Source organism: Choloepus didactylus, chromosome 1 (assembly GCF_015220235.1).
Source record: "Choloepus didactylus isolate mChoDid1 chromosome 1, mChoDid1.pri, whole genome shotgun sequence".
In the NCBI taxonomy this organism is placed as follows: Eukaryota; Metazoa; Chordata; class Mammalia; order Pilosa; family Megalonychidae; genus Choloepus; species Choloepus didactylus.
In genome coordinates, this window is record NC_051307.1 from 195,814,098 (window position 1) to 195,837,862 (window position 23,765).

The 23,765-nt window shown below is 35.8% G+C and overlaps 1 protein-coding gene across 5 annotated transcripts in view; it reads right to left on the reverse strand.

Annotated features, from left to right (window-relative positions):
- Window positions 1–23,765, reverse strand: part of ANO10 (anoctamin 10) — a 230,655-nt gene that overhangs the window by 150,320 nt on the left and 56,570 nt on the right. For all 5 annotated transcript variants that reach the window (XM_037848459.1, XM_037848469.1, XM_037848474.1 and 2 more), the window contains exon 11: window positions 6,760–6,888. In XM_037848459.1, coding sequence (XP_037704387.1) covers window positions 6,760–6,888 — 129 coding nt within the window. The remainder of the gene's footprint in view (window positions 1–6,759; window positions 6,889–23,765) is intronic.

Below are 23,765 nucleotides of genomic sequence, written 5' to 3' on the forward strand. Positions count from 1 at the left end.
AGTAGGCAAAACATTTTTTTAAACTCAATAAATATGAATACTTTATCTAGACTCTAAGAAAAAAATAGGGGAAGAAACAGAATTTATGTTAAAATTTTAAGATTTTGCTTCCTTATTTTAGAAAAGATATTAGCAGATCAAATGAGAAAACCGTATAAATAGAAATGTGTTAATTTGATCCATTGGTGTTTTTGATGAACCTTTCTTAACATTCTGAATTAGAATTTCACCATGATTTTATGAACTTATATGGTATAAATAAAAAAACTTGTGTTACTTCATTTATTTGCAAACTTTTAACATTTTGGATTCATTACAAGGCCAGACGGCATTCAGCTCAGGTCTCAGCAACACTAGAACAAATTAGTTAATTTACTAATTTTTTTTTTTTTTTTTTTTGGTTACTTCTAATCCTTTCTCTTAGCCTGATTTTATTGTGACACAAAATTTGCAATTTAGAAACCAAAGCTAGGATCCTCTCAAATGCACTGAAGTCAATAAAGTAAAAACAAACATTTTCAGATGTATTACAATGGTAGAAAGAGAGGATTTATTTTGATGCCAATCTGAGCCAGTACAACCCAGCTTTTGATCAATAGTTAACCCAACAAAAATATCATAAAATAAGTAGCCATAGCTCACTTCAAGCATATTAAAACAAATATACACCAAAATAATTACTCTTCTCTTATCAAGATTTATCCTTGGTAAAGAAAGCAAATATTTCCTTGTTTTAGGGTGTAAGTCTGGCAGGTACTAAAATAGCCTAAAACCTTGCTGGCATTTTGGCCTATGTGGATTAATTTTAGGCTGAAAAATACCTTTCTTCTATGTCACAATAGACTGTACGCCAGCTAACTGCTGTGCTTTTGTCTCTACCCCTCAGATTGCCAGGTACCCCTAACTTACATCCTAGGAGTAGATTACAATGGAGGCAGAAATCGAAGTGAGAAGTCTCTACCAGCATGAAAGAAACTGCCCTTTTAACTGCTCCAGGAAATCAGGATAAAGCTACATTCAGGCCTTCCCAAGACATGCTATGGAGGCCCCAGACCTCACTAAAGAAATTTCAGGCAGCAAAGAGTCTGCTGCCTTTGGATGAAAATCAGACTCTCTCTTCCGGCAACCATACCACAGACCATTCATTTAGCATATCGTTTATACTGCCCAGTTACATCTTTAATAGAATAATATTTAACTATATACTGTATGTGGGTGTGTGCATGTGAATGTCTATGTAGGTAAAATATGTACATCTTCTCAACTACATTAAGAAGCAGAGTTCTTGAGAACAAAAACTGAAACACTATGTCTTTTTACAGCATCAAATTAAGTATATATACATAGCAGTCTCAATATTGATTGACTGTAATTTCTTTTTCTATTTTTTTTGCAGATTTATTCAGATATATTCACTTATCATATATCCCATCCAAAGTATACAATCAACATCTCATAATATCATCACTTAGTTGTGCAATCATCACACTCAATTTTAGATCATTTTCATTGCTCCAAAAAGAAACTTATCAGATAGATACACACACAAAAAAAGAAAACTCATACCACCCCGCATCCCTTTCTCCCCTTATTACTGACCCCTATTACTGGTGTGGTACACCAGTTACAGTTGCTGAAATAATTTTAAGGTATTACTTTTTTCACACATACCACTATATTATTAACTCTTTGTACCAGTGGATTGACTGTAATTTAAGGAATGCAATGGATGAGCAATTGCCATTTTATACTCTATAAGCAGAACTTAGAAATGCAATAAACCAACAAAACAATTAATTAAAGATCTTCAAAAACATATTAAATCAATTCAAAAAATAAAATCAACAAGTTGAGAGAAGATATGGCAAAAGAGACAAAGGAAATAAAGAAGACATTGGGTGAACATAAGGAAGAACTTGAAAGTTTGAGAAAACAATTGGCAGGGAATGAAAGGCACAACAGAAGAGATGAAAAACACAATGGAGACATACAACAGCAGATTTCAAGAGGCAGAAGAAAGGATTCAGGAACTAGAAGACAGAGCATCTGAAATCCTACCCAAAAAAGAACAGATAAAGAAAAGAATGGAAAAATATGAGCAGGGTCTCAGGGAACTGAATGACAACAAGAAGCACACGAATAAACATGTCATGGGTGTTCCAGAAGGAGAAGAGAAGGGAAAAGGGGCAGAAGGAATAATGGAGGACATAATCACTGAAATTTTCTCATCTCTCAGGAAAGACATAAAATTGAAGATCCAAGAAGTACAGCATACCCCAAACAGAATAGATCTGAATAGACCTCCTCCAAGACACATAAAAATAATCAGATTATCAAACATCAAAGACAAAGAGAGAATTTAAAAGCAGCAAGAGAAAAGTGACCCATCATATACAAAGGAAGCTCGGTAAGACTATATGTGCATTTCTCAGTAGAAACTATGGAGGCAAGAAGGATATATTTAAGACAACGAAAGAGAAAAACTGCCAACCAAGAATTCTATATCAAAAATGAAGGAAAGTTTAAAATATTTTCAGACAGACACTGAGAGAGTTTGTGAACAAGATATCTGCTCTACAAGAAATGCTGAAGGGAGCACTACAGGCAGATAAGAAAAGACAGGAGAGAGAGGTTCAGAGAAGAGAGTATAAATGAATACTATCAGTAAGGATAAAAAGAGAGAGAGAGGGACAAAAAACTAAAAATAAGATATGAATATAAAATCCAAAAGACAAAATGGTAGACAGTACACATTACATTGAGTGAAATTAGCCAAAAACAAAAGGATGGATACTCTATGGACTCATTAATATGTACTAACATTGATGAGTGTAATTTGAGAGTTAAAGTTGAGAACACAGGTTGTCAGGAGATAGAAAGAAGTTAGAAAATGGGCATTTGATGCTGAAGGAGTACATAAGGTTCAACAGGATTGACTGTACAGATCCAGAGATAGATAGCATAATACTGTGTGATGGTAGCCCAATACTATAAGTACTCTGAACAAAGATGAGTGTGATTACAGTTGAAAGTGGAAGGCTAGGGGCATGTGTGACACCAGAAGGAAAGAAGATAAAAACTGAGACTGTATAACTTGGCAAAACCTAGAGTGGTCAATGATGGTGACTAAATGTACAAATATAAGAATGTTTTTAAAAGAGGGAGAACAAATGAATGTCAACATTGTAAGGTTTGTTGAAAATTGGATGGTGTAGGGGAAAAAATACAAATGATTCAAACTAGAGCCTATAGCTAATGGTAACATTGTAAAACGCTTCCATTAATTGTAACAAAGGCAATATACCAAAGATAAATGTCTATAAGAGGGGAATGTAAGGGAGTGATACGTGATTCTTGGTGGTGGTGGTGTTATCTGACCTCTTCATTGTATTTTATTTTTATTTTTCTTCTATCTTTTATATTTTTATTCTTCATTTTTTTTCTCCTTTTCCTCTTTCTTTGCAGAAGAAATGGAAATGTCCTCATATAGATTGTGGTGATGAATGCATAATTATGTGATTATACCAGAAATCATTGATTGTTTACTTAGAATGGATTGTATGGTGTGTGAATAAAACTGTTTAAAAAATAGAGGGATACAAGTGATGGAGAAAATGTGGAGAGAGGGATGTACCTATTCACTGTTGGTGGGAAGTAGAATGAGGCAGCCCATCTGGAGGGCAGTGTGGTGGTTCCACTGGAAGCTAACTATGGGGTTGCCATATGGTCCTGCAACCCCATTATTAGGTATGTACTTGGAAGAATTGAGAGCAGGGACATGAATGGACTTTGCACACTGGTGTTTATGACAGCAGTATTCACAATTCACAGCACGTGGAGGTGACCTAAGGGTACATCAACCGATAAATGGAATGGTGAACTGTGGTGTATACATACAATAGAATATTGAGCAGTGGCAAGAAAAATGAAGTTGTGAGGTATGCAACTAGATGAACGGAACTCAAGGACAGTATGTTAAGTGAAATAAGCCAGAATCGAAAAGGCAAACATTATAACGCCTCACTAATATGGACTAACTATAATGTGCAAACACTGAGAATTGAATCTGGGCGCACAGGTTATCAGGGGAAGGCTTATGGTAAAGGTTCCTAGATTGTAAGCTCTTACAGCAGTCACATCTATTCATGAGTTGTAATGGTTATTTCTAAATTCTGAGATGATGACCTGTTTGTGTATAACCTGGTCAGTCCCTGGAATTTCAGGTATTTGTGTGACACCTGAGACTCAGAGCCAGAGTTTGGCAGCTATGAATGTCAGCATTACCCCATACAACAAATGTTAAAGAAGCTGAAAAAGAGACCAGACTTTAATTAGAGATATGAACAAAATGGACTTGGTTAGGACAAACGTAAACTGGACTAACGGGAAAAGAATGATATTGACTGTGTTTTAAAACTTCAGCTTCTGTGTGAGACCAAAGGAAGAGATGTTTATTTGGTGGAAAATCTGCATTTTCGGTGGCATGCTATATAATGTAACTACTACGGTCAGTTTACTCAAACACCTTAACTACATGGACCCTTGAATACAGGGTGAGATATGGTTGGTTTGTACAGGTTAATATGAAATCCCAATACATCCCAGTGTAATTTGGGCAGAGAATAAAAAGTATTTGCAAAGCCCCTTAAAGGATTGGGGAAAAATTGGAAATATTAAATTTCTCCATCTGAGGAATTCCTGATATTCTCACAAGCACTGGAGACTAACATTGTAGTAGGCCAATTCTATGATCTTGGGGCTTGCCCTTATGGAGCTGATTACTACAAAGGAGAGGCTAAGCCTACTTATAATGATGCCTATGAGTCACCCCCAGAGAACTCTTTTGTTGCTCAGATGTGGCCCCGCTCTGTAAGCCAACACTGCAGGTAAATTCACTGCCCTCCCCTCTACATGGGACATGATTCCCAGGGGTGTAAATCTCCCTGGAAATGTGGGACGTGACTCCTGGGGATGAGCCTGGACCTGGCATCATGGGATTGGAAAGCCTTCTTGGACCAAAAGGGGGAAGAGAAATGAAACAAAATAAAGTTTCTGTGGCTGAGAGATTTCAAATGGAGTTGAAAGGTCATTCTAGAAGGTATTCTTATGCATTATATAAACATCCCTTTTTAGTTTTCAGTGTATTAGTGTAGCTAGAAGGAAATACCTGAAACTGTTGGACTGCATCCTGATAGCCTTGATTCTTGAAGACGATCATGTAATTATATAGCTTATATGGGATGACCGTGTGATTATGAAAACCTTGTGGCCCACACTCCCTTTATCTGTTGTATCGACAGATGAGAAGAAAAAAGGGGGACAAAAAGTAAATGAATAATTGGGGGAGAGGAGCACATATGAGTTCTTTAGGGTGTATTTTTTTACTTTTATTTTAATTTTTATTCTTAATTTTATTTTTATTTCTTAGAGTATTGAAAATGTTAAAAAAAATTGATTGTAGTGATAAGTGCACAACTATATGATGATACTGTGAACTTGACTGTAGACTTTGGATGAGTGTATGGTATGTGAATATATCACAATGAAATTGCATAAAAAAATCAACCTGCAACAAATGAGATCAGCCATGTGCAGAATAATCCTATGGGTCAGTAAATCTCCCAAATTAAACAATTAAAACCAGGTTCTGCAAATCTGATGAAGACATCACTAAATACAAAAGAAAGCATTATCCTAATCAATGGCAATAATATAAAGGAAGAAAGACTGAGCCAGTCACAAATCTAGAGAAAGTGAAGGCAAAGTCAAGCATTGGGCAGATTTTAACTTATCCAGCATTGCTCAGAAGCTGTGTTTGGGGGGGTATGCCAGTTTGGACATATTATGTCCCCTGAAAAGCCATACTGTTTAATGCAATCTTGTAGGGGAGCAGATATATTAGTGTTGATTAGGTTGGAATCTTTTGATTGAGTGTTTCCATGGAGATGTGACTCAATCAACTGTGGCAAAACATTTGATTAAAAATGTGATGCCATGATACTACCAAATTCTGCTTCAATAAATTTCTACTTCAACTGTTCTATACTTAAAATATTTAAAATGAAAGGTCACAATATTCCTGACAAGTATAATCACTAGCAACAAAACAACTAATCATTAGCAACAAAACATTCCTGCAAAATCTTCCATTTATAAGTAGTCAGTGCATAATTTTCAAGATGTTACAGTAATCCATATTCAGAAACAAGGTAAACAAAATGAAAACCTAAAAAGTGCACACACGACTTGCACTTTGTATAAGAAATTATGTGTTTTCCTGCACATAATATTGTAGAGCTTTAGGGCGTTTCACAATGAATTTCATAGCTGTAGCAAATGAAACTTAAACAAAACATTATCAAAAAGTATTTTTTAGGACTTCTTTGCTTAAGAAGGTACAAATGGCATTTCCCTGAAACAGACCAAAAAAAAAAAAAAAAAAAAAAAAAAAAAATCCCTACTAAATCTATAGAATAGTATTTCAAATACAATTTATCTACATAGCACTGACCAGGATTGCACAATGCCTGGAAAAAGGCATCTTCCTGTTGGCATCATGGTAACTGTTTTTCAGGCCTGCGTAACATCCAGGAAAGCACAGCCTTAATCCTCATGTCTTCCAATTACCTGAACTGTTTTGCTTTCTTACCAGTAAATGCATGTGGTTAAATTGCTAGTCATCAACAGCCAGGGACATCCCTACTTTAGGTAACAGCAGTATCTGATGTGGACTCTAAACAGGTTTACATTTTCACTTACCTCAACTGCCACCACAATCAAAATGAGGTCCACTTTTGACTCTGGAAAGACTGCATTCACTTGTGGTGACATTCCAATCAGAGCACAGTTAGTGACCACAGATATAACACTCATTGTTTCAAAAGCCAACTAAGAGAAAAGAGAAAAGAATGTGAAGTAAACAAACTGCCAACGACTGAGTCCCTATTTCCTCTTCCTTTTTTATTATCTAACATCAAAAGATGGATGGTAAAGAACTCTTTCCCTAGTTCTAAAATTTCCAAGTATAATTTAAATTTTTTCTCTGTCATGCTATGATTTTCTTTAGTTTAAAAAAGCTATATATTAGAAGCTATTTTAGATACTCTTGACTTGAATATCCCAAAGCAGTATGTTCTACCGTTCCATTTGGAGGTGGCCAAGAGCCGAACTTTAAATACCATCCTATAAAAACACACTGTTCAAGTTACTTTCCTCTACTTACACCTAAAGGGAATCTAAACTAGGGCCACCAGAGAAAATGTTTCACATTCAAAACAGGTAGGTAAGATTTCAAATCGACTGTGTGAAATTGTCCTCCTTTCTCTTGAGACACAGCCTGCATATCAAATCTGAACTACCGGACTAATGAGGTTATGATAAATGCTCACATGAGGCAGATAAAGAGCCAAGCATTAGTTATTTGGCCTTTAAGAATTCCAAACCTGTAAAAAGACATGCCATTTCTTCACAGCATTTCATATAAAGCTAGTGTCTCTAACACTGGGTATAGCCAATACGAATTAGTAACCACCAGAGTTTCCAAAATGAATAACCACAGCTGGCCATCTAGAACAATTGCTAGAATATATTTTCAGGAAAAAAACCAACTTAAATACAAAGATGTCTTCTACTTTCTTTAAACAGAAACCATGCACTTGATGGCATATTAATCTCTTCACAGAACGTCTTAGAGTCACTGCCTCACTCTCAATTTCCCCTACAACCTCACTGGTCCAGGACTGCCCGCTTCACTCCAGGGTGGCCTCTGGGATTCCACTCAGGACGCCGGTTACTTTAATTATGTGCTTCCCTGGTGAAGTAGCTCCAACAGTCCCCAACCAAGTTCTTTATTTTAAGATACTCTTTCTGAATAAACTGACAGGAAGTAATAATTGTTCTCTATGTACACTACGCAACAAGGAGAACCAAAAATTCAATCTCTAGCTTATGTATTCTTGCTTTGTTTCTTAGTCCTCTTAGAGATAAGGTTTATCCAGAAGGTTAAATCTTACAGAAATAACTAGGATGATACAGGGATTATTTTATTGCTGTTTATAAAATTTCCACACGTTTCATTTCTTTTACCCAAACTTTTAATTGATTAAAATTGTTAAGGTTTAACCATGATCAAATGATTAATAAACATTTTCCCATTACTTCACACCAGGAAGCTTTGTCATCACACAGGGTGACTCTTTTCCTCCATTCCCAGCCAAGGAAGTGCTTTTTAAATCCAAGAGAGTGAGGCAACTCGTGGTAAGCCCAGCTCAGGGAGAAACGTGAATATGGGCAAGCAGCCCAGGACACCTGTGCTCTGACTGTCATCCTGACACTGCAGCTTCTATCCTGACAGATCACACACAACATCTGGTGCAGCCATACCTGAGGAACCAGTTGCTACAATAATTTCTTTCCAGCGGTATTGACCAAACTCACTTGTAGAACTTTGGAAAACGACAGATGCCAGGACCCACTCAGAATAACCAAGTAGATTCTGATCCAGGGTCCTATCAGAGAGATTCTGTTGACTACTACTGAGTACGGACTGGGGAAATGTGACCATTGCTTGTTGTTGTTGTTGTTGTTCTAATGTAAAGCAGTTTGTGATCACTGCTTAACCACCACTAATTCCAAGAAACACTGTACTATGCCAAATATAATTTTTAAAAGAAGCAAAACAAAAGATTATTTCATCTAAATGTAATAAATATCTTGTCTGTGGAAAATCTCTGCCATCTAATACTTTCAGTATCTTCTGATTCTTTTTCCATAGCATTCTTTACAACAAAGCAACCTGGGACATTCTTTACTTTCTCTTTAAGCAGCCACCACTCCTACTTCTATTCTCTATTTTAATTCTAAAATTTCAATTTTTAAAATAAAAAATTTTAAGTATCTAGTGAAGAGTGTCCCTCTCCCCCTTTCTCCTGTTCCCCCAAAAGATAACCACTATTATTAATTCATCGTGTATCTTTCCAGACACTTTGTATGTACATATAGGCAAACATGAATACATAGACTCTTTCTTACTTCCTTTCCAGTGTAGTATACAGTCAGACCCCTTGCTTTTGTCATTTAAGGTGTCTCTGAGGTCATTCTGTGTCAGTACACAAAGAACTCCTCATTCTTTGTCATTTCATTGCAGGGATTTACCAAAATCTATTTAACCACTTCCTTATTGGTGGACATTTAGTTGTTGTTACAAACAATGCTGCAATTGATAGTCTTATAAATAAATCATTTAACAAGTGTGGAAGGAGGATAAATTCCTGAAAGTAGAATTGCAGAATCAAAGGAAACAAGCATTTGTAATTTTGACAGATATTGTCAAGCTGCACGGAGTTGAACAGTTCACACTCACACCTGCAGTATATGAGAGTGCCCAAATTCCTGTGCTTGCAGTACAATTTGTAACTAAAATTTCTGGATTTCTAAGATCACCTATATTGAGTTATAACTGACATACAATAAACTACATTCATTTAAGGTGCACACTTCAATGAGTTCTGATACATGTATTCACCTGTGAAGCCACCACTACAAACAAGATACAGAACATTTTTATCTCCCCCAAAAGATTCTTCATGCCTCCCTCTACACCTGGCCCCAAACACTGATATGCTTTTTTTTTTTAAATATTCATTTTATTAAGATATATTCACATACCACGCAGTCATACAAAACAAATCGTACATTCGACTGTTCACAGTACCATTACATAGTTGTACATTCATCACCAAAATCAATCCCTGACACCTTCATTACCACACACACAAAAATAACAATAATAATAATTAGAGTGAAAAAGAGCATTTAAAGTAAAAAAGAACACTGGGTGCCTTTGTCTGTCTGTTTGTTTGTTTCCTTCACCTATTTTTCTACTCATCCATCCATAAACTAGACAAAGGGGAGTGTGATTCTTATGGCTTTCCCAATCCCATTGTCACCCCTCATAAGCTACATTTTTATACAATTGTCTTCAAGATTCATGGGTTCTGGGTTGTAGTTTGATAGTTTCAGGTATCCACCATCAGCTACCCCTATTCATTAGAACCTAAAAAGGGTTGTCTATATTGTGCGTAAGAGTGCCCACCAGAGTGACCGCTCGGCTCCTTTTGGAATCTCTCTGCCACTGAAGTTTATTTCATTTCCATTCACATCCCCCTTTTGTTCAAGAAGATGTTTGTGATATGCTTTTTGTCACTACAGGTTAGCTTGCATTTTCTTGAATTTTATATAAATGAAATTGTATCATATATAACCTTGTGTCTGCTGCTTCCACTCAGTATTAACGATTTTGAGATTGATCCACATTGTTGCATGTATCAGTAATTTGTTCATTTTTATTGCTGAGTAGTGTTCTGTTTTATAAATATACCATGATTTGTTTATCCATTCACCTATTGATGGCAACTTAGGTTTTCTACAGTTTTGGGCTATTGTGAATAAAGCTGCTATGAAAGATATATCCTTCATTTCTCTCAGATACCCAGGAGTGGAAGTTCTGGGTTGTACACTAGATACATGTTTAACTTTTTAACAAATTGTCATCCTGTTTTGCAAAGTGACTGTACCATTATACATTCCCACCAGCAATGTGGAGTTCCAGCATTTAACACTGTCAGTCTTCTCAATTTTAACCATTCAAATGGGTACTGGTTTCTCACTGTGGCATCTATTTGTATTTTCCTGGTCACTAATTACATTGAGAATCCTTTCATGAGCTATTGACCATTCACATATCTTCTGTGAAGTATTTCTCCAAATCTTTTGCCCATGTTTTTATTGGTTGTTTCTCTTAGTTTTGAGTTGTAAGAGTTCTTCATATATTCTGGATACAAGTTTTAATATGTGTAAACAGTGTCCCTACTCATCTTCTTTAGAATTTTCTTTCTTTTCTATCTAATTTATTTTTACCTATGAATTTGACAATCAGTTTATCTAATTATAGAAAATACAAAAATACAAAAACTTTGGTATCTTTATTGGGATAGTGTTACATTTGTAAATTAACAAGGGAGAACTGATAGCGTTAGGATATTGAGTCTTCCCATATCAGTTAGCTACTGTTGCATAACAAACCTCAAAACTCTATATCTTAAAACAACCACCATTATTTAGCTCATGATTATGCAGGTGGACAATGTAGGTTGTACTCATCCACACAGTTCTTCTGATCTCAGCAGATCTAAATTGGGCTTGCTCATGCACCTGCAGTTAGCTGGTGGGTAAACTGGAGACTTCACTGGTCTGGGACGGCCTCAGCGAGAGAAAGCTCTTTTCTATAGTCTTCTATCTTCCAACGGACTAACCAAGGCTTGTACACACGGTACCTAAATATGGATCCAAGAGACAGTGAAAGCACACAAGGCCTTCTGAGGTCTAAGCTTGGAATCGGCACAATGTCACTTTCACATTCCATCGGCCAATGCAAGTCATAGATCTGCCCAAATTCAAAGAGTGAATGGCTTCCACCTCAATGGAAAGAGTTACAAAGGTACATTGTAACGGGTGTCAATACAGGAAGTAGTGAATAACTTTGGCCATTTTCACAATTAATGTCTAATTACCACAATTAGTATTCACAAACATGGCATGTCTTTCCATTTGTTCAAATTTTCCTTTGTGTTTAAAGTAGTCTCATATAATTCCTACACATTTCTGCTAAGTTTATTCCTAGGTATTTTTTATTTGTGTCACAATTATAAACAGGTTCTTCACTTTCATTACATCTTCTACTGGTTATTCAGAAATAAGAAAGCTACTTATTTCTGTTTATTACTTTTGGAACTTACTATATCCTCTTACTCTTTGCAGTCATTCAGTAATTTTTCATCTGGTTCTCTGAGTTTTCCCAATCGTATGAGCAAAATCATATCATCTCCAAACAAAATTTTTATCTCCTTTCTGATTTTTATATACCTACAACTTCTTTCTCTTGTCTAATTAAATTGGGCAGTAACTCCAGGGCAATGTGGAACAGTAAAGGTGATCATGAGTATCCTTGTCTTTTAATGCACTCTTTGGTTCTCTTTGCTATTGTGTCATTTAATAGTTTCAAAATAATATTTAAGTAAAGGTCATTTATAGTTTTATAGTTTGCTAATTGAAATTTTTATTTAGATACTGGTAAATTCTCATGCAACCCCCACTGGTAACATTTTGCAAAACTATAGTACAAAACCACAAACAGAACATTGACATTGATACAACCCACTGATCTTATTTATATTTCCCGTTTTGCTTGTACTCATTTGTGGGTGTATTTGTGTTTATACAATTTTACCAGATTTCATGCATCAACTGCCACAGTCATGATATAGAACAGTTCCATCACCATTAGGATCACTCCTATTACCCTTGTATAACTACAGTCCCCTTTTCCCTAGGCTTAATAACTACTGGCAACACTAATCTGTATACTCCATTTTAAAAATTTTGTTATTTCAGAAATGTTATATAAATGGGATTATACTGTATGTAACCTTTTAGAATTGGCTTTTTTCACTCAACATAATTCCCTGGAAATTCATCCAAGTTGTTGCATGTATCAATAGTTTCTTCTCATTTACTGCTAAGTAGTATTCTATTGCAGGTATGTGTGTTAGTTAGTGTTCTCTAGGGAAACAGAATCAATGAGAGGTGTCTATGACTATAAAATCTATAAAAGTGACTCATGCAACTGTGGGTATGCACGAGTCCAAATTCTGTAGAGCAGTCAGCAAACTGTCAACTCCAAGGAATACGTCCGATGAACTCCTCAGGAAACGAACCGGCAACTTCGACGAACTGCTAAGGAAACACTTCACTGGGCAGCCGAAGAAGAAGTGAAGGTCCTCTATCTATCTCACTTATAAGTCTTCAACTGATTAATTGGATTAAATCCAGCCAATTGCATTCTCTCATTGTGGAAGACATGCCCTTTGGTGAGTCATCAGTCACAGCTGCAGTCAATTTACTGATGAGTTAATAAACCAGCCTGTTGGTTTATTAACCAGCCACAAACATCCTCACAGCAATTGTTAGGCCAGTGTTTGCTTGACCAGACAGCTGGGTACTATCACCTGGCCAAGTTGACACATGAACCTAACCATCACAGTATGTACCACAGTTTGTTTAACCATTCACCTATTTAAGGACATCTAGTCTAATTCACTATTCAGCTATTACAAACAAAGCTGCTAAAAAACATTCATGTATTGGTCTTTGTATGAATCTAACCTCTTACTTCTCTGAGACGAATGTGCAACAATGTAATTGTGGAGTCATATGGTAGATGCATGTTTAGTTTTATAAGAAACTGCCAAACTGTTTTCCAGACTGGCTGTACCATTTTACATTCCCAGCAGTACTGTTTGAGAGGTTCAATTTTTCTGCATCTTTGCCAGCTCTGGTATTGTCACTATTTTTTATTTCATCCATTCTGATAGGTGTGTAGGGGTATCTCATTGCAATTTTAATTTTAATTTCCCTGATAGGCTAATGATGTTGAGTTTCTTTTCATGTGCTAATTTTCCATTTGCATATCTTCTTTGGTGAAATGTCTGACCATGTCTTTCCCCATTTTCTAATTGGATTTCTTGTTTTGTTTTTCACTGTTGAGAATTCTTTATATATTCTAGATACTAGTCCTTGTCACATATACAGAATGCAAATATTTTCTCCCAGTCTGTAGCTTATCATTTTATTCTCTTCACCTGGGCTTTCATAGAACAGATTTTAATTTTGATGCGGTCCAATTTATTGATGCATCCTTTGGTGAATTCTGCTTTTCGGTTTCAAGTCTAAGAACTCTTTGCCCTGCCCTAGATTTTCTCCTTTGTTTGTTCCTAGAGATTTTATAGTTTTATGTTTTACATTGGAGTTGATGCATGATCCATTTTGAGGTAATTTTTGTATAAAGTATAAGGATTAGGTTGACATTCATTTTACTGCCCATGGATATCCAATTACTACAGCACCACTTTTGAAAGGCTATGTTCATACTCCATTGAATTGCTTTTGTATCTTTGTCAAAAATCAGTTGGGCATATTTGTGTGGGTCTATACCTGGGTTCTCAACTCAGTTGCATTAGTCTATGTGTCTGCCCCTCAGTAAATATCACAGTCTTGATTACTTTAGCTATTTAACATGCCTTAATGCCAGGTAATCGGGTAGAGTGGTGACTCACATTTAATTTTTCTTTGTCAAGATTGTTTTAGACGTTCGAATGCCTGCACCTATCCATACAAATTTTACAATTAGCTTATCTATGTTTATAAAAAATCTTGCTGGGATTTTGACAAGAATTTCATTAAACGAATAGATCAGTCTGGGAAGAAAGGACATCTTTACCCTGTTGAGTCTTCCAATCCAGGAATACAGTCTCTCCATTTACATAGGTCTTCTCTGATTGCTTTCGTCAGTATTCTGTAATTTTTAGTACAGATCCTGAACATGTTTTGATAAGTATATACCTTCATCTTTTTTTTTTGGGGGGGGTGATTATAAATGGTATTGTGTTTTTAATTTTCTTTCCACATTTTCATTGTTAGTATATACAAATGGATTGATTTCTATGCTGACCTTGTATCCTGTGATTTCACTGACCTCCTTTTCTAGTTCTAAGAGTAGAACAAAGAGACTTTCTCCACAGACAATCACATCATCTACAAACAGTGGCAGTTTTATTTCTACCTTTCCAATCAGTATGCCTTTTATTTCCTTGTCTTGTCTTATTATGGCAGCTAGAACTTCCACTACTCTGCTGAATAAGAGCAGTGAAAAGGGACACCATTGCCTTCTTTCCTATCTTAGGAGTAAAGTATTCAGGCTTTAACCATTAAGTATAATGTTAGCAATTTTTTTTTTGTAGATGTTTATTTTACTTTGCTAATCTGCCAGAATGCAAAACACCAGAGATGGATTGGCTTTTACAAAAGAGAGTTTATTTGGTTACACAGTTACAGTCTTAAGGCCATAAAGTGTCCAAGGTAACACATCAGTAATCAGGTACCTTCACTGGAGGATGGCCAATGGTGTCCAGAAAACCTCTGTTAGCTGGGAAGGCATGTGGCTGGCATCCGCTCCCAAGTTCTGGTTTCAAAACGGCTTTCTCCCAGGACGTTCCTCTCTAGGCTGAAGTTTCTCAAAAATGTCACTCTTAGTTGCACTTGGAATATTTGTCCTCTCTCAGGTCCAGAGCAAGAGTCTGCTTTCAACGGCCGTCTTCAAACTCTCTCATCTGCAGCTCCTTTGCTTTCTTTCAAGTGTCCCTCTTGGCTGTAGCTCCTCTCTCAAAAGTTCACTCTCAGCTGCACTGAGTTCCCCCTGTCCATCAGCTCATTTATATGGCTCCAGTGACTCAACTCAGACCCACTCCAAATGGGCGGAGCAACACCTCCATGGAAATTATCCAATCAGAGTCATCACCCACAGCTGGGTGGGGCACATCTCCACAGAAACACTCAAAGAATTACAATCTAATCAACACTGATAACATCTGCCCACACAAGATTACATCAAAGTAATGGCATTTGGGGGACAAAACATATTCAAACTGGCACAATGTTCTTTACCAAGTTGAAGTAATTCCCTTCTATTCCTATTTTTCTAAGAGTTTTAAAAATGGAATGGGTATTGGATTTTGATCAATACTACTTCTGTGTTGACTGATGTAATCATGTGATTTGTCTTCTTCAAGCTCTAATACAGTGGATTACATTGATTTTTGAATACTGAACCTGGTTTGCATCCCTGGAACAAATTCCACTTGGTCCTGGTGGATAATTCTTTTTATATATTGTTAAATTTCATCTGTTAGCATTTTATTAAGAAGCTTTGCATACATATTGATAAGAGGCACTGGTTTGTTTTGTGTGTGTGTGTTCTTTGTCTAGTGTTGCTATCACAGTAGTACTAACCTCATAAAATGAATTAAGACACTTTCCCTCCTTTTCTATTTTCTGGAATAAATTGTATAAAATTAATGTTAATTCTTTTTTTAAATGTTTGGTAGAATTCACTAGTGAAACCATGTGGGTATGGAGATTTTTTTTTCTTTCTTCCTGTGTGCGTATGTGTGGTTTTTTGTTTGTTTGTTTGTTTGTTTTTTGAGTCTGTAATTATAAATTCTGTTTCCTTAATAATTAAAGAGCTATTCAAATTACCTGTTTCATACTGGGAAGGTTATGGTCATTTGTGCTTTTTGAGGAATTGGTTCATTTCAGCCAAGCTGTCAAATTTATGTATGTAGTATTCTCCTACTATCCTTTTGAATTCTGCAAGGACTGAAGTGATACCCTCTGTTTCATTTTGATATTGGTAATTTGTCTTCCCTTTCTTTTTCAGTCTTGCTAGAGGGTTTTATTGGTCTTTTCAAACAACCAGCTCTTCTTTGTTTCATTGATTTTCTCTATAATAGTTTTTCTGCTTTCAATTTCATTGATTTCTATGTTGGTTACTTCCTTTCTTCTGCTTATTTTAAGCTTATTTTGTTCCTCTTTTTTTAGTTTCTTGAAGTAGGACCCTGGATTATTGATTTGAGACTTTTCTTTTCTAATATGTACATTAAGTGCTATAAATTTCCCTGTCAGCACTGCTTTAACTGTATACCAAAAACAGCAATATATTGTGTTTTCATTTTCATTCAGTTCAGTGTAAATTTTTATTTCCCATGAGACTTCCTCTATGACCCATGGATTATTCAGAATGTGTTGTTTAGTTTCCAAGTGTTTGGCTATTTTCCCATTATCTTACTGATACTAATTTCTAGTTTGATTCCATTGTGATCAGAGAATACCCTCTATATCATTTCAATTATTTAAAGTTTTTGAGGTTTGTTTTATGTCCCAGGATACAATCTATCTTGTTGAAGATTCTGTAGGCACTTGAAAAGAATGTGTATTCTACTCTTGTTTGGGTGGTGTGTTTTATAAATGTCAGTCAGATACTGCTTTTCACTGATTACTATTTTCATGATTTATCTCTTTCTATTATTTATCTTTCAACCTACCTATACCATTATGCTTGAAGTGAGTTTCTGGCAGGCAGCATATAATTGGGTCATGTTTATTAATCCACTGTCAATCTCTTTTAAATGGTATATTTAGACCATCTATAGTCAATGCAATTATTGATATGTTAAGATTTAATGTTGCCATTTCATTTTTTGTTTTCTGTTTGTTCTGTTTCTCCTTTCCGTTTTCTTTTTTTCCTGCCTTCCTATTGGTTATTTGAACAATTTTTAGAACTCCACTTTGATTTACCTGTAATATTTCTGAATATATCTCTTGTATAGCTTTTTGTGGCTGCTCTAGCTATTACATTATATATACACATAACTTACTGCAGTTTCTGGTGTCATCATTTACCAATTCAAGTAAAGTACAGCATACCTCAGAGATATTGCTGGTTCAGTTTCAGACTACTACAATAAAGTGAATATTGCAATAAAGTGAATCACACAAATTTTTTTATTTCCCAGTGCAAATAAAAGTTATGTTTACACTATACTGTAGTCTATTAAGTGTGATAGCATTATGTCTTAAAACAATAATATATAACTTAATTTAAAAATACTTGATTGCTAAAAAAGCTAACCATCATCTAAGCTTTCCGTATTGAAATGCACCAACAGACTTACTAATGCAGGTTTGCCACAAACCTTCAATTTGTAAAAGACGCAGTATCTGTGAAGCACAATAAAACAAAGTACAATAAGATAAGGTATGACTTATTGAAACCTTACCTTCCTTTGCCCTCTACTATTTACATAAAATTATCTTAAATATTTTCTCCACATACATTTATGATATCAGATGGTATTATAATTTTTGCTTTAACTGTCAAACATAATTTAGAAGACCCAAGAGTAGAAGGAAAGTCTTTTTTATTTACCCATATTTTTGTCTAAGAGGTTTTTCTTCCTTCTTAATATTCCCAGATTCCTTCTTTCCTTGTTATGTTTGTTCAGAGAACTTCCTTTAGCCATTCTTTTAGGCTAAGTCTGCTGGCAACCAATTCTCTCAATTTTCATTTGTCTGAGAATGGCTTCATTTCCCCTTCATTCCTGAAGACTATAGGATTCAACATTGACAGTACTTTTCTTTAAGCACTTGAAAAATACTGTGCCACTTCTCCTCGCCTTCATTGTTTCTGATGAAAAATCTGCTGTTACTCTAATTGGTTTTCCCCTATAGGTAAATTGTCCTTTCTCTCTTGCTGCTTTCAAGATTTTTTCTTTCATTTTCAGAAGTTTAATTTTAATGTGTCTTGTCACAGATTTCTTGGGGTTTATCCTGTTTTCATTTAGCTCAACTTTTTGAATCTGTAGTTTCACATTTCTTGCCAAATTTGAAAAGTTTTCTGTCATTAATTTCTTTGAGTACTTTTTCAGCCTCTCCCTCTTTCTCCTCTTTCCCAGGACTCCAATAACATGACTGTTATCTTTTCTGTTATTGTTACACACGTCTCCAAGGTCTGCTCCATATTTTTTTTTCTGTCTATTTTCTGTTTTTCAGACTAGGTAATTTCTATTGGTCCATTTTTCAGTTCCTGATTCTTTCCTCCGTCCCTTCCATTCTGTTGTTTCACCTATCCACTAAGATTTGGCTACTGTATTTTTTAGTTCTAAACTGCCCATTTGGTTCTTCTTTGTATCTTTTATTTATTTGCAGAAACATTCTAATTCTTTGCTGAGGTTTCATTTTTTCACTTGTTTCAAGTGTGTTTGTAATTGCCTGTTGAATCATTTTCATCATGGCTGCTTTAAAATCTTTGTCCAACAGTTCTAACATCTGTGTCATTCTGGTGTTGGTGTATGTTAGTTGTCTTTTGTTCCTAAGGCTTTCTAACTATGAGTTGAAATCTAGATGCATCAAAAATGATGAACCTGCCCATTTGGTCTTGGCCTCCTGTCATTAATAGCTCCCAAGTTCTGGGACCCTGTGTAGCCTCTTTCTCCACTTTCTGGTCCATGAAGGTGGCCTCTTCCCTACTCACAGTTGCCAGCACCAATGCTTTTGCTGGGCTGTTGGAAGCTCAGGACAGTACTGGGGAAGCAGCCACCACTGCCACCACCTTCCGCCACACTCCACCCGCCCTACCATTAGGCTGATTCTGGAGTAGCATCAGGAGGGAAACGGTCATGCTTTCAGTGCCCACAGAAGTCACTGCGATACTATTAGGTATCGAAGGTACCACAACCCTGATGGCTTTCGTGAAGGGCATTTTATTTCCTTACATTAAAGTTAATGTTAAAGAGTATCTGCAGATGCATTGGGAAGAAGCAGCATGTCAGCAGTTTGTCACTCTTTTGAGGAAACAGGCTGAAGAGGATTCCCACCTGGATGCGTTTGTTCCAATCCCTGCAGCATCTCAAAATGGGGTGGATGGCCTGCAAAAGATGATCCAAGCTGTGGCAGATAACGTGGACTGGCAGATGTCTCTGGACTGAAGGACCATGGCATTGAAACAGGTGCAGGCCAAATGTGGAGGGCGGCATTCACAGCTGGACACATGAAAGCTGAGTTCTTTGAAGATATAGTTCCAGCCGTCAAGAAATGGAGACAGGCCGGAATGAAGATACATATCTATTCTTCAGGAAGTGTAGAGGCACAGAAACTATTATTTGGGCATTCTACAGAGGGTGATATTTTTGAGCTTGTTGGTGGTCACTCTCATACCAAGATTGGACACCAAGTGGAAAGTTAGAGTTACTGAAAGATCACAAACAGCACTGGGTGCCCAACCAACATCTTGTTTCTAACAGATGTTACTCTAGAAGTCAGTGCTGCTGTGGGAGTGGACATGCATGTAGCTGTAGTGGTGAGACCTGGCAATGCAAGATTAACAGATGAGGAAAAGACTTCAGTCTCATCACATCCTTCAGTGAACTGTACCTGCCTTCCTCAACTTAGAGAAGGACTTCTAATGGTTTACACTGTTCCTCAGAGAGTTGTTCCTATAGTGTAGTTTTATTCTAATAGCAAAAGTAACTTAAAAACCAAAAAAACCTATATATATGTATTCACACATATAAATATATGTATATATTTATATGTGTATATATACATATGTGTATGTGTATGTTCAAATTACCTTCCACAGGCACATAAGTGGGGAAAAAAACCTCAGTTCACTGAAATGGAAGCTTATTTTAAAATGTATTGTATGTAGAAATTGTTTGAAACCACAAGTCAAACTCTTATTAAGGGCAAAATGCAATTGATAGAAGAAATTAATAAAAACAGATCAAATGTGTTATGTTTATCAAGTCATGCACTAAAATGGAAAGCTAGTTTTGAGAAGTTATTAAAAAGCCCTGTTATTTTAAATACTGGAAGTAGTCAAAAGAATTATTCCTAAAAATAATTCATTGTCCCATTTAATTGTTAGTTTAGTTGTCAGAAGATTACAACAGCTGCATTTCACAATATTTGCCTCAATCTGTTCACAAGACAAAGGTATTTGTTTCTGTTCCAAAAGACAGCAATATTGGGAAAGAAAACTCACTTCAATCTTGATCAATCAAGTATCTATTATCTAAGAAACTTGCTAACCCCGACGCCCACAGCAGGCAATTACTTTTCCAGTAAAAAAAGGTGGTCGATGCAACAGCTAGAAGAGAGATCAGCATTTGTTAATGTTTGAAACAACAGTCTAACCCCACCAGTGGTAACCATTATAGATTTTATAGTTGCCTTTCTAACTACTTAGCATAGTTTGAAGACATGCGTTAATTGCCATTTACTTTTTTAAAAAACCAAAACAGTTTAACTGAAGTCAGTCAGTAAGATCAATAAGACCACTAACCTGTAATATTTTCCTCTGTAAAGGATAAGATAAATGTAAATTTTATAACAGCATTATTTATCCTTGTTCAATTCTAATGGGATGTCAGGTCAATTTCATATTGTTATTAATAAAAACATTTTCTTCTTTTAAAAGAAACACCATAAGATGTGATTAAAATTTTTGCTATATAAAAATATTTTTAAGCATTTGCATGGCAGTCATCACCATAAGCAAAAATATTTATAATATGGATCACAGTTATTAGCCATAACTCTAATATAGAAAAACTTAAAAGGGGAGGAAAAAGACCAAAAAGACTGTAGAAAAATATAATAAAAGATGTTCAGCTTCACTTACAAAAAGATAAATGCAAAATTAAACTACACCAAGATATTATTTCTCACCTATCAGACTGGGAAACAGGAATTCTCATACACTGATGATGGGAATACAAAATGGCACAACCCCTACGGAAGGGAACTTGACAACAGGTATTAAAACTACATATACATTTACCCTTTGACCCAGCAATTCCACTTTGTATCCTGAAGAGCTTGCAATAATTCGTTGCAGCATTGTTTACAATTGCAAAATAGCAGTAACAACCCAAATGTCCAAGCATTAAAAATTGGTCACATAAACTGTCATACACAATGGAGCACAATGTGGCTGTAAAAAAGAATGAGTATGCTCTCTTATGAACTTATAAGGAACAATTTCCAGAACACATTGTTAAGTGAAGAAAAGTGAAAAATAGTACACTATCCTTTGTATAAGAAAGGAGAAAAAACAAAACACATTCCACTACTTATCTTTACAAAAAGAAACACAGGAAGGGTACACCAGAAAACAATGAAGTTGGTTCCACATAGGAGTGGATTTAAGAGGGTGTGATACTTCTCTGAATATACCTTTTTTAGATAGTTTCATCTTTTAGAACCATATTAATGTTGTACATATTCAAAACAAACAAATGTAAATCAACAAGGAAGGGAAAGGGGGGGAAAACTAAATTTAAAAGGAAACTAAAACAAATGAACCTAACTGTATTTTAAATGAATAATGTAACTATATTACAGGGAGGGAGGGAGAGAAGGAAGAACGGAGGAAGGAGGCAGGAAGGCAAAAAGAAAAGAAATGAAGGCAAAAGGCAAGGAGGAAGAAGGAGGAGAAAAGGAGAAGAGAAAAGGGAAAGGAAGAGAAGGGAAGGGAGAGGAAGGAAAAGAAAAGGGAAGGGTAAGGCAAGGCAGGACAAATCCACGCAACTTAAGAACACAATACTGGCTATCTAACAGAAGTTGTGGGCGGGGAGGGAGTTGGGTGAGGACACTGCAAACAAACCCTGAACTCCTTTTAATAGGTTTTTGTTATGTTTTATTTCAGTAGCCTAGGCAAGGCAATTGTGACACAATTTTATATAAATTATAGGACTGGGCAAATAAGTAAATATGTTGACGATGTTGGGAGGCAGGTGAAGGCAAGAAAGTTTCCTGGGGAGATAAAACTGAATTTCTAAAATATGTATATGTAGATGAATGCTTATGTGAATTTTTATGTGCACATACATGCAAAAAAAATGGCTGATTCCAGGGTTAGAGAAGGGTAGGCACAAGATGAATCTGGAATATCTTTTTTATGTCACAAAGTAAGGAAATGATAAACAAATGAACAAAAAAGAAAAATGATGAGGGCATGTCACAAAGGACAGAGACCAACTTGAAGAGATTCCCCCTGGCCAAATCTGGGACAATAAAATAATTAAGTACAGTAACTCATTGAAAAAACAGAAACTCATGAACCCATACCAATAATAGATGGAGGGGCAGATAATGGATGGGGGAGAAGGGAAGGCTTTTACTACAATAGAATACCAAGTGCCAACTGGTAAATGCAGACGTAGTACAGGAGGTAGGAAATCATCATTTTGCAACAATCATAGTAAAGATTAAACCAGGTAAGAATCATGAATGGGATGCTACATTTCAGGAAAGGAGCAGAGGAGCAGAATATCTCCATAGTCTTAAAGTGTCTACTCCTCAGACTGCTTAGCTATAAGGGTAAAAGTAGTAATTACACAATAGAGAAATCAGATGACCCCTTGATCAGATGATCAATAACAACAAAGAAGAGACAAGTGGACGGGGCCTCCAGTTATGATATTCTGAGAAGACTACAAAATCACTTGCTGAGAACACATAACCTGAATCTATTAAAGAGGAACCATTAGAAAACCCAAAAATGAGAAATGTTCTATCACAGTAAGGGTGAGGAAGGTCTGTACTCTTCAAAAATGCCAGTGTTACAAAAGACAAAGAAAGGTTGTAGAAAACATTCCAGATTAAAGGAGGCTGAGGAGTCATAGCAGCTAAATGAAATTCCTGATCCTAGACTGGAATTTTGTACTGGAGGAGAAAAAAATATTATAAAGGACATTAATTGGGTCAATTGACAGAATTGGAATATGGATGGTAGATTACATAAGGGTATAATATTGATCAACATACTGAAATCATGATAACTGTACTGTGGTTGTGTAAAAGAATATCCCTCTTATTAAGAAATACCAATTGAGGTATTTAGGAGTAAAAGGCCAAGATGAATGGAACTTACCCTTAAATGCTTCAGTAAAAAAAAATGTGTGTCTGTGTGTGTGTTTGTGGAGAGAGACAGAGGGAGGGAGAGAGAAGAAATGATAAAGTAAATGGGGTAAAATGTTAACAATATGTAAATATGGGTAAAGAGTGCTAATTCTTATTCTTGCAAATTTTCTGTAAGTTTGAAATTATTTATAAATAACTTTAAAAAAATTAAAAAATAATTTACTGCACCCACTCCTCCCTTTTTCTCTTGCAGTTTTATACCACTATTGTTTTCTGGTCTGCAGGTACATGGAGTCCTACAGTTTTCAGTAAGAAATACTACCCTCTATATTTAGCTCATGCACTTGAATTCAGAGATATTCTTTTACTTCACTAAATAGGTGAAATTT